The 12,525-nt window shown below is 39.2% G+C and overlaps 1 protein-coding gene across 3 annotated transcripts in view; it reads right to left on the bottom strand.

Annotated features, from left to right (window-relative positions):
* Positions 1-12,525, bottom strand: part of ANLN (anillin actin binding protein) — a 49,403-nt gene that overhangs the window by 29,549 nt on the left and 7,329 nt on the right. For all 3 annotated transcript variants that reach the window (XM_021699337.2, XM_044920030.1, XM_044920031.1), the window contains exons 3-7: positions 10,956-11,270; positions 6,695-7,080; positions 4,900-5,128; positions 2,792-2,982; positions 2,406-2,513 (exon numbers count right to left, since the gene is read on the bottom strand). In XM_021699337.2, the coding sequence (XP_021555012.1) occupies positions 2,406-2,513; positions 2,792-2,982; positions 4,900-5,128; positions 6,695-7,080; positions 10,956-11,270 (1,229 nt within the window). The remainder of the gene's footprint in view (positions 1-2,405; positions 2,514-2,791; positions 2,983-4,899; positions 5,129-6,694; positions 7,081-10,955; positions 11,271-12,525) is intronic.

Below are 12,525 nucleotides of genomic sequence, written 5' to 3'. Positions count from 1 at the left end.
ACCTCCTTTCTCCCTTCCCTTTTAGAACCAAACTTCTAAGGACTGCCTCTGCTCTCCCGCCCTGCTCCTCACTCACCACTACCTGTATTCTCCCCTCACCACTTCACTAAAACTGCTCTTGCCAAGTAACAACTAGCTCTTTCTTCCAAAACCCAGTGGTCTCGGACCAGTCCACATTTGACAACACATACTTGACAATATCAACCATCCCTTCCTTCTGAAAGGTTCTTTCTTCCTTTGACTCGAGTTAACACCACACTCAATTACTTTTTCCTCCCACCTCTTTGCTTCCTCGGTGGGTACCATAGATGAGTTCTGAGTGAGGCAGACTCCTGAACCTACTGTTATTGTGTTCAGAATGTTCTTTACATGCAATGTGCAATCATCCAGGGAGGAATTCCAAAGGTTTAGCAGGAATTATTTAGCACAAAATAGTTTAAGAACTGTTGTCCTGTATTTCCAGGGATGTAGCAGAAAAGCCATGAAATGATATACTGGTAACCTAGTGAAGAAGGTGCTTCAAACAGAAGGGAGTAATCAACAATGCCAAATGCTGCTAATAGGTCAAGTTAAATGCCTAAAAATTGATTACTCAAGATCCCTGGTGAATTCGATAAGGAGGTAGTGGGGACAGCCTGAGTGGAGAGATCCAGAGAGAAGGGACGGAAAAAAATGTAAGCGTAAGAGATAACTCTTTTGGAAGAGTCTTAATGAAAAGGAGGTAAAGAAAGGGAGGGGAATAGGGGGTCCAGAGAGTTGTTTTCATTTTAAGATGACAGATAACAGCTTGCTGTATGCTGATGGGAAGGATTAGCACATTCATTCCTTCCTTCAAGGACAAATTTATTGAGCTCCTCCCGTGAGCCAACCACTGAGAACACAAATAAAGACAGATAAGGCTCTCGTAGACTGTGGTGGAAAGCAAAGGTGAAACAGTTACAGGAAGATAAATACTCCAGCTGAGGTAAAGAACAGGATGACATGGTGAAAAAAGAGGGGCCCCTGAGGAAAAGGGCCAGGCAAGGATTTCCAGAGGGGATTAAAGTTTGACCTATTCCTAATGAAGGAGGAGCTCACCACGGAGATACTCCTTGCAGAGAGAAATAGCAAGGCAAAGACAAAGAGATCTGAAAACATGGGTCCATTTGAGAAAGTGCAAATAGTCTGCATGACTGCACTGATGCACACATGTGGAGGAGCAGTGAGAAGCCAGATTCTGGATGATTCTAGATGGCAAGCCAAGCACTTTAGACAGTTTTCTGATGCTGGCTATGGAAAGCTTTCTAAGGACTTTAAGCAAGTGAATACACAGATCTCTGCCTTTTAAAAATATTTCTCTGGCAGCAGTGGGTAAGATGGACGGGAGAGTAGCCAGACTAGAAGCAAGGTTTTCAATACAAAGCTCTGGCAGTGATTAAGGTAACGGTGGAGGAAAACAGAGAGGACAGGCAGCTTGAGGTGTATTGGCTGTGTATGTGTTCATGTGTGTGTGCTAGGGGAACACGCAGTAATAAGAGGAAGGAGGCAAGGAAGAACTCCCAGACTGTTTTAGATGGTGAGGTATAGAATGAAGCCCTAAGTGAAGACAGGAAACATGGAGAATATACTACTGCTAAGTGCAGAGAGCTCTACCAGCCAACCAGGCCTGGAGTTCAGGAGAGAGGTGAACACTGCACAGTCAAGCACATTAGCATTTCTGTGATGACAGAGAAGAGATGTCCCAGGGCAAATGAGAAGAAAACAGGGTTAGGTCAGAACCCTGGAAAACACAATTTGTTAAGCAAGAGAACTGATAAAAACCAAAATCAATTAAATAGGTCTTTCTCAGAGAATACTGGTTAAATGTATTTTTCTATTTCTACTGGTACCCACTTTAAATATAATTCTATTATTTTTAACTTAAAAGTATATCCTAATACAGTATTTTGTACATAGTAGGCATGTAAATGAAACAAAGTAGTTTACAAGTAGGGACTTTGTTGAAGGCTGATTAATGCAATTTGACAGTAAGTAATAGAGGAATAAAGAGAAATCTGGGACATATTTGATGATCTGAAAGGATTATGGAGTGGCATCTAGGGAGAGTCTACCATCATTAATCAAAAAAGTAGATTCTGAGAAACATTTTAGAACTAGCAACTAACTAGAATATTAAAAGAAATATGAAATCAATTGAATAATGAGAACACGTTTTAAAATTTTGATTTTAAGTAGGTCATTACTGAATACGTTAAAAAGAAAGTATCACAAGAGAAAAAGCAGAGTCGGTATGACCATTGAAGGGGTTTATGACTAGGAAATGGCAGTTAACAGGAACAGGATAAAAAACTGTTTGACAAGGCAGGACCACAAGTTAGACCCCAGCACTACATGTGGTTCACTTTCATTTTTCTTGTTCACACTACCTGTTTGGTTTCTAGTTGTTTGCTTCTTGAGGTTTCACCTTTTTCTGCACTCCATAAATTACCCTTGTCAAATCGGCCACGAAGACATGCTAGTTCTTTCTCACGTTCCTAAAACCACCAAAAGCGCTATTTTATACAAGAGCCAATAGTATGTTTAAGAATAATATTCAGATACTACTAAATTTTGCTTGTCTTCAGCCTTAAGATTAAAAAATTCATGATATGCACGGAACACAAGACAATATTTTTAATTTGAAATAAGTGATACAGGGAACCAAGATGCTATTTATCTCTGTCAAAAAGACTGGTATTGGAATTCACGATTTGATTTCTAGATTCTATGCCGAGACCATGTAATGAATAATGTTGAAAGCAGTAAGCCAGACCTGCTTGAGCTGTTGTGCTAAATGAGTAGTAGATGAAGATGTGTTTTGCTTGAATAATCTTTCTTGGATGGCCCTTGTATTTGGAGTGATAACGGGGGTCCTATGGGGTGTGCTCCGAGCGGGACTTTGTTTGCTATGTTCTTGACAACGTTCTCCAAAGCGTTCCAGGAAAGGCTTAATTCCTGCTCCCCCTACAGAAAGCACACACATTTTGGAGCCTATTTAGAATAAGTAGCAATTATAATTTGTATTGAAAAAGTTCTAAAATCCAGCATGGCTCTAAAATGCTTTGATTCCACTTAAACTACTCATTCAGAAAGTAAACAGTATGAAAACAGCTTTTAAAAAGAAATTTACCATATTATTCTATTTAATTCCATGTCTTAAAATTCATTTATTGGATTTAGTTCTTTAAAGAAAGAAAAGGAGGAATTTTTAAAAGATAGCGTGAGAGGACAGTGGAAATTAGAAAACGCTTCAACTAAATAAGCAGAACCTAAATGACTGGAAATTGACTGTATGTGTATTAACAGTATTCCCTAATCACCAAAGTATTCTAGCCATGATAACCCAACTACTTATATTTCTACAGCCCAATTTATTTTATCTTGTTTTTAGGAAGCCCAATATAAAATCCAAGGATTAAATCCTTTTCTCTCTCAAAAGAAAAATTACAGATTATTGACTTTATCAAGGGATAACTTGGTTCTACAGTCTTAAAACAGTATTCATTTGAAATAGTATGAGGTACACTTCAAGTAGAACAAATGGGATGATAGCATTGTACTATTATAGTAAAAGAGGTTTATATCTATCAGAAATCAGCATTTTCCTACAAAAGGCCAGAGAGTAAATATTTTGGGCTTTGCAGGCCATGTGACCACTGTCATAATTACTCAACTCTGCACTGAAGCATGAAAGCAGCCATAGACAACGTGTAAATAAATGGGCATGGCTGTGTTCCAATAAAACTTTATTTGCAAAAACAGGTAAAGGGCACAATTTGACCCATAGGCATAGTCTGAAGACTCCACATGTCACTTCATACCATATTTCAAACTGGAATGCATTAAGAATACAAAGAAACATATAAATTAAATACCTCTGAGGCCCTGATAACATTTACTGGGCATAGCCAATAGCCAAGAATAAAAAAAAAAAAAGAAAAGAAAAAAAAGGCTTCTTTATCTATGCCCTAAGTCTTTGGAAAATTGAGAGTAACTAGTCCTAGTCCATGTGGGGATTCTGCAATTGTTTCCAGCTCATTTCTCATTTCGGCTATCTGGAAACTGACTGCTGGCTTCCTAGCCCATAACTAATGGATTCCCACTCTCATCTCTCTGTCTACTTCTCTCTTATGAGGAACTACAGTATTCAGAGAGATTATATTTTCAAGAAGTTAAAATTTTGAATTAAAAGTCCTTCCAAAAGCAATTCTATTGAAAACAGAATACAGTTCAAAGTGAACTATATCTGTATATTTGAACCATATTTTTTAATCCCATGTTTCTCAACCAACAGCATGTGAGGGTATGCCAGAAGGTGTAAATCCTCACAAAATGAATACAGATTTCCAGGAGCATCAATTTACTACAGGGAGTAATTTTTAACTTTCACATGTCTATACTCACACACAATATACACATATACAAATATAATTGGGAATGGAATCATTTGTATACACATTCACTTTCCTTTGTTATTAGGGGTGCCTTCATATTGAAGTTTGAAAAGCCTTGCTCTGCATACTTGGTTACAAGAATGTTTCTCCATTATGCCCTTAAAATGTGATTTCCAGTGGTATATGCTCCGTCTCCATCAAAAAGTATAGAAGAAAGTATCTACCATGGTCATTCTAGAAAAAACCCATGTTTAAACTGTCAAAATGTAACAAGTTACGTACCTTGACCAGTAAATGGGCAAAGTCCCCACTAATGAATATTCATTCAATAAATTAAAGCTAAATTTGAAGAAGTCTCATCTTATATATTCAGGCACTTGCCATGGCAAACCAACACTGTACAATTCACAACTGGATATTTAAAATGCTGAGAACAGACACCCTGAAAATAGTCAGCACTAACTAGATTTTTTAAAAGATACATAACCTGATGTTGCAGATTTGTCTTTAGATTGAGACTGCCGACAAATTTCTCTATTTAATTCTTCTTTGGGACGAACTGTCTGGGACACAGTTGACTTCTCAATTGGTTTCGATACCTCTGTTTTCAGGGGACTTACAGGAGTTTTCTGAAGTAGCTCAGGATTTTGTCCCTCACAATTTTTAGCATCAGTAATGGATATAGTAGAAGATTTCACTGGGGAAGAAGCAGCTTTCTGAAACACGGTAACACTTAGGGTAAATAACAATATTCACGATATCTAACGGTAGTCTTCTAACAAAACAAGTTTAATTGTATTTGCTTGGTAGCCTTTATGTAAACTTATGAAAAAAAATTTCTTTTTCTCTAATTGATCAAACCAATTTGAAAGGTTTGATAAAAAGTCAACTTAGAAAATGTTATTATTTAGGGGCGCCTGGATGGCTCAGTCAGTTAAGTGTCTGCCTTCAGCTCAGGTCATGCTCTCAGGGCCCTGGGAGCGAGCCCCGCATTGGGCTCCCTGCTCAGCGGGGAGTCTGCTTCTCCCTCTCCCTCTGCCTCTATTCCTCCCCCACTTGTGCTCTCTCTCTCTCTCCCTCAAATAAATAAATAAAATCTTAAAAAAGAAAATGCTATTATTCAAATTATGTAGTTTAGCGTGTATAATACACTGAGGAGTAATTTCATATAAGGGGTAGGGTCACTCCCTATTTTAAATAACAATTCCTTTCAGATTATCTAACTAGCACCTTTATAAATTTTAACTGTATGAGACCACATTGCATAATTTTTGTATTTTAATTAAGTCAATATTAAATTAACAAAATCATATCATGTACTTGATGGCTAATTATAACATTTTTTTTTTTTTAAAGATTTTATTTATTTGCGAGAGAGAGAATGAGAGACAGAGAGCATGAGAGGGAGGAGGGTCAGAGGGAGAAGCAGACTCCCCACCGAGCAGGGAGCCCGATGCGGGACTCGATCCCGGGACGCCAGGATCATGACCTGAGCCGAAGGCAGTCGCTTAACCGACTGAGCCACCCAGGCGCCCCTAATTATAACATATTATTAAGTGCTATGTGCCAAGCACTTTGCTAAAGGTTTCATGCACATTATCTCATTTAATCCTCCCAATAACCCCTCTTTCCCATTTTACAGATGGGAAAATAAGGTTTTGCAAGATTAAGTAACTTGTCCAAAGCTACATTTTTAATTATGTGGCAGAGCTAGAATTGAATGCAGGTCTATCTAATTCCAAAACCTGGCTCCACATTTAAAAACAATGCTCAGAAACATAATACCTTCCTTTTTTTTTTTTTTTTAAGATTGGTTTTGAAAGTTGATGACATAATTCATGTACAAGGTAAAACTTTCAAACATTTCAAAAGGATATATGGTAAAATTATCATAACCACCCTTAAAAATCCTGTTCAGCAATTTGCCTTTTGAAGGCAACTTTAGCTACTAGTTTATTACATGTCTTTTCAGAGAAATTCTACATCTTATATTTATACACATACATAAAGCACTCTACAGGGCAAGTGATGTTCAGTGCTCTCCCTGATGCCATCATTCCATTATACACCTTGAAATTGTATGAAATTAGTATAATTTACTTGTCAACTACTAATTTATCTTAAGATAGGCTACCAAATTTATGACTTTTACTTTCTATGACACCAATTTCTAAAAATACATATAAACACACCACGTATAGGTTATAAAATACTACACATACATATACATTACTCATAAGGAAAAAAAAAAGATTTCCAAAGACCAATACTGCATTGCTTACCACAGAGCTGGAGATTGCAGCATTATTCAAAGATACACCCACAGCACTCGAGGATGGAGCTTTATTCAGAGAGGCCTCGCCATCCCTTTGGGAACAGCATGTAGCTTCCCGCTTAACACTGCTGCTATTGATCCTAGCAGATGCTCCACTTGCAGAGGAAAACTTGGATAAACAAGTGGTACCAGGCTGTTCTTGTGCACTGTTTTGCTTTGCAGATGAGTAATTTACATCATCTTCCCACGAGCAGATAGTTGCAGCAAGGTTGGCCAGACGGCCCCTTCTACCAACTGGAGTTGCCGAGGCATCCGAGAGGGCTGGTTTGGGAGGGGAGGTAGCCCTTTCCTCTGACGGCATTGGCGAGATGGGTGAGCTTTCGGGTATATCATCTGGAAATGTTTTCAGAAAAAGAGTTAAAACCTGTGTTCAAGAGTTATGCATATGTGTAATACCAAGATGGCTCCAATCAGAACTTTTAAAAGAAGTTGGTAGGTTTAAGAACAATAAAAAAGCTCTCGAATGCATGAAACTACCAAGCTGCTTAAATTTGACAATATCTTTTCAAAACAGATGATACTTGATCCAAATTAGAAAAAAAAAAACAAACGCACAAACTTCTTACACCTATTTTTTCCAATTTTTAATGGATTATGAATGCTTAGGTCATAATTTTAGAATTAATTTAGAATTCATGATGTCACAACACTGCACAATTTAAGATTACATATTCCACAGGCATGTTTTGTTTTAAAATGGAGAAGACCAGTGCTATACAATAGAACTTCCTGCACTGATGGACAGGTTCTATATCCATGCTATCCAGGACAGTAACCACTAGCCACATGTGGCTCGTGAGCACTTGAAATGTGGCTAGAGCAACTAAGAAACGTCATTTCAATTCCTTTCAATTAATTTAAATCTTAAAAGCTATATATGGCTAGTGTCTACAGTATTGGATAGCACAGGGTTAGACAAAAATGTTTTCCCGTAGCTACTTCGTGTGGAGATAGATCTCGAATAGTAATACTTAACTTACGAAGGCCTGTAGGCATAAAGCACATAGAGGGAAGTCAAAATTCACAGCACCTTCTACTCCACAAATTCAGTCAATGGAAGAGGTATCCCTCCTACTGTCCAAGCCTTATACTTCTGCCTGAATTCTCAATTCTACCCCTCTAAAACCTCTTTTTTCTCTACACATAAATATGCTCATCTGTCTCTAGCTCTGTCTCATCTTAGAGCTAAAACAAACATCCTCTCATCAACATACACCCCTTTTTAGCTACCGTCCCTCTTGCCCTGCACAACATTCTCTCACCACTCGACCCACTTGAACCCACCTCTGCCTACACCGCTGCCCTGGGGTTGCTTTTGCTGCTGTCACTAGAGGCCAGGACACACTCTGCAGGCTTTGTGTTTCCACCTGTGACATCATCCTCTACCTGTTCTGCCCTTGGGCCATATCCTCCATGGGGTCCTTCTACCCAGCAACCACCTCCATTCGGCTATCCCCCAGGCACCCCAAATAACAGATGGGACTCTGAAACTGCCCCAAACATGTTCCTCCTCATCATGGCCTCCTTCTCCTTCCCCTCCTCCACCACCCAGACACCTAACCCAGAGATTCTCCCTCCTAAATCTTACAGATCCCGCCTCTGCTCTTCACTCCCACCGGCCTTCATCATTCTGCACCCAGATTATAACATTAACCTTCTAACTGGTCTTCCTGCTCCTGCTCTTGAGTCTCTGCCCTGTTCAATCCCTTCTCAATTCTGATTCTCAAATCTGATGTCTCTACAACATGTGCCTACTTAAGCTCTCCCAGTACCTCCCCATCACCTGCTGGTTAAAGTCCACATGCTCTGGACCCTGCTGCTTTCTCCAAACTTACCTCTTGCTTTTCCACCAGAAAATACCTACTCTTTGTGTCCGCGCCATGTTTACGGTACCTCTGTGCTTTTTATGCATTCTGTTACTACCTCCTCCACTGTCTGAAGCCAGCAGTCCCTCAATGTCCAGGCTGATTGCCTCTGCTTCCTCTAGAAAAGCTACCCTGACTAACACCATCCCTGCCCTTTTGCATATCTCTGTCGTGTTCCTAAGAATAAGCCCTGTCCTCTAAGCAGGTAACAGTTTTACTATCATGTTTTAGGAATGGGCTTAACAGACCTGTAGCTTTTCTAACTATTCTCTATCAGAAAAGAAGCTTCAGTTAAGTTACATTTTAGTATAATCCCTCATTTAACTGGTTTATACCCACAGTCCTGGAGAGCATCCACTAAATCATTCATCACAAACATTTTATTTTCAAGTTTCAGTGCTTAAAATTAGACAGGCTATGATGCCTTAATGAGACTTATTTTCAAGGCTGAGGTAAGCATTTGTTAACATTTACTTTCAAAATGTTCAAAATCCCTGCGGCAGTGCTTTCTGCCCTAGAATGTTTATGGCCTTGGCTGTTCTTCTGGCCATGCATGAAATCACAACCCTCTTTCTACTTCCCATAGAGATTTCTTACCAAACAGAAATGAGACATCCTTGTATTTAGGCACATTTACCAATTAGCCTCCTCAGGCATCATAAAGAAGCACGGTTAGCCCTGCCCACTACTAAAATCACTAGGTATAATAGACAACATGGTATAATAGGGTATATCATCTGGAAATGTTTTCAGAAAAAGAGTTAAATAGGGATACTAGGTATAATAGACAACATGGAATATCTGCACCCTGTTCCATACCCGAGAGCATCAGGTAGGTCACAGCAGGCAAGAGTTGAGCCCTAGAATCAAACAACTGAGGTTGGAATTTTAGCTGCTGATTCTGGTCAGGTGTCTTAGCTTCTTGGAACCCAGTTTCCTCTCCTATAATGTGAACAAAAAAGTGGTATGTATGTCCTAAGATTTTTGTAAGAATTAAATTCTATACTATATTAGAACAAAAGATATTTAGAATGCCTTAGCACTTTAGACAGTATTTGCTCTTGAAATTGAATTTGCTTTACACAGTATTTGAAATTACCATCACTGCCAAAAAGGGTAATCTTAAATGCTCTGCTGTCCAATACTTATCAAAATTTCAGACCAAAGAATTGACATTTACGAAAGACTGCCTAAAATCTATGTAGTCCATCCATTTCTTCAGATCACTTAGTCTCAATTCTGGCTATGCATCAGAGTAACATACAGAGATTTAAAAAAAAAAAAAAGATAAAAGCACACCTCAGGGCTCCACCACACTCCTGAGATTCCAATCCAATGGTCCAAATGTTTCTGTTACACAGGAGCCAGGCTGAAAACCAAAGCTTGAGGAACACTTCCTTGGGTAAGGCCCAGTTGCCACTGAGCTGTCCAGCTGTACTATGCTGGCTCTCTTTGGAACTGTGTTCACTGAACTGAGCTTGGAGACAGGCTACCTGCCTACCTTGAGTAACCTTACACATTAACTACCTTCTACAAAGTCATCTTTGAGGATCCAGGGAGGAAAGTTCTCTTGGGTCTTAGTTCCAGCCATGGTTCTGCTTTAATCTTATAGTCATATAAGTGACGTTGTTTCTCCTCCTTACCTTGGCTGCTAGCAAGTTCATAACTCTGGCAAGTGAGGTAGACCTTAACACCTGTATTTTACTTTGTTCTTCCTTCTCTTCACCCTAGAATTCCCTTATTTTTCTTGTTTTGTAATATAGTTGTTTTTGTAAGTCATCTTAAGGCTTTTTTGGTAACAAGATAGAAGACAAAATTGATCACAGAACACATAACCCTGCTGCATGACTGCTGATTTGCTCTTAGACTCTCTATCTGAGCATGAGCCCATGGGAGGCAAGCATCAGGTCACTTCATTGGTTCCCAGCACCTTAGCATAACATGTGTTGTAGGTGCTCAGTAAGTGCTTACGTTTTCTCTCCCCTCTATCAGATAGCACTGCATACCTTAGCCACTCAAATTTATTTAGTTAATCCACGAAATAGGATTTCTTGAATATAGAGCTGAAGATCAGCAATGCTAATAATGCCGAGGGTATAGTTTGTTCTCTATTGTCTTTTATTGCCAGTAAGAGCTATGGTTATGAGACCAAGCTTTTGTGAACTAGTCTAAGAACCTCAGCAGCATCTACTTCAATGAGAACACAACCAACTGATAAATACACTGTAAGTGATGGATACTGAGGAGACAGATACAACAGAAGCATCGATCTTTTGTGTGTTAACCGATACATCAAATTTTCAACCTACCTAGCTGAATCTTACTGAAACAGATTATCCATACCTGTCAGATCATTATTATCCCAGTGGCGCCGCTGCTCCGCCAGCTTTTGCATTCGTGTTTTCACGGAGGAGCCCGCAGCGGCTTCCAGTCTTGAGCTGAGCCCTCGCCTCACGCCTGGCACGGGTGCCGGGACAGCCTCCGCATCGCTGACGGGAGCAGGTGCTTGCGGCTGCGCCTGAGGAGGCGGAGGACTCGGAGGACGGCATTCGGCCGAAGCTGACGCAGCCGGTGTTTCATTTTCCAAGTCAGAAACTTCTACTTCGGTGTTGTCAGAGCAGTGCTTTTTGGATGGTGATGGTTTTGTACCAGATTTCTCTAGATTAAAAAAGACACCCCCCCCCCAAAAAAAGTTCAAAATTCCGTAATTTCTCATAGCCTGAAAAACTAGCAGTAGGTACTTAACCAATTATTAAAACATGATGCTTCTCTATTCGCTTTAAATGATTTTCCTTATAACAAGAAATATGTAAAATTCTACCTTCAGTAACTTAGGAATCTGATATGAGAGATTTCTTTTTAAGCAAACATATAATTTATGGTTTAAAACACCCAAATGAAAAGATATTCAAATAATATTCTCAAGATATAGGCCTAATACTTTATGTAGTCTTAAGACACTAGGAAATAAAAAGTGCATACACATAGAACAAATGTTTTGAGTGATTTTGAAGATCACACAGCCCAATCACCGCATTTTTAGGTAAGGAAAACCAAGCCCAGAGCAATTACATTACCTGCCTAAAATGAGAGAGCTAAGGGTAGAAACAGGCTTTCTATTTTTAAAACAATCTTTTATGAACAATAATAAGCAAGGTTAGAAGAGAACCTGGCTTGAGGTTTAGGAAAGGCAGGGAACCAAAACAGCCACGGAATTATCTGGTTAATACCAAGCCATGTGCAACCATGTGCACATGTGCAATACCAACCATGTGCAAAGCCATTGGCACAAATGTTTTCATATTTTCATAACATTTCACTTTTTTTTTTAAAGATTTTATTTATTTATTTGAGAGAGAGTGAAAGTGATCACAGAGGAAGAGGGAAAAGCAGACTCGCTGCTGAGTGGAGAGCCCGACATGGGGCTCAATCCCAGGACCCTGGGATCATGACCAGAGCCGAAGGCAGACGCTTAACCGACTGAGCCACCCAGGCGCCCCAACATTTCACATTTCAAACTGCCATGGACACCTATAAGATAAATTAAAAAGTCCTAAAATAAAAAGGAGCTACCCAAACGTAAGGTATATTATTTCTACCCAAGAATGAATTTTAATATATCTCCTGGGAAATTAACATTTTAGGATATAGGAATGTAAATTACATGAGGCCAGTTTCCCTGGTGGTCTGACCCAGTGTTCTCGCTCTGGCAGTACCCAAAGTTCTGTTAAGTGGGAGCCGTGATTGCCCTCATAGACATCAATCTAATCAAATAGACATTATGAAACTTTCTCATCTTCTGTAACTCACTTATAGATCTCTTTTCTATTAACTCATCTAATAATTTTTTGAAAGTATTCCAATTTTAACATGCATCACCATCTGGAAATACAGAATTCTTTAAGTTTATAGT

The sequence above is a fragment of the Neomonachus schauinslandi genome, chromosome 12, assembly GCF_002201575.2.
Source record: "Neomonachus schauinslandi chromosome 12, ASM220157v2, whole genome shotgun sequence".
NCBI classification, from domain to species: domain Eukaryota; kingdom Metazoa; phylum Chordata; class Mammalia; order Carnivora; family Phocidae; genus Neomonachus; species Neomonachus schauinslandi.
Note: the sequence above shows the minus strand (reverse complement) of the source record. Positions and strands in the feature narration are given on the sequence as shown.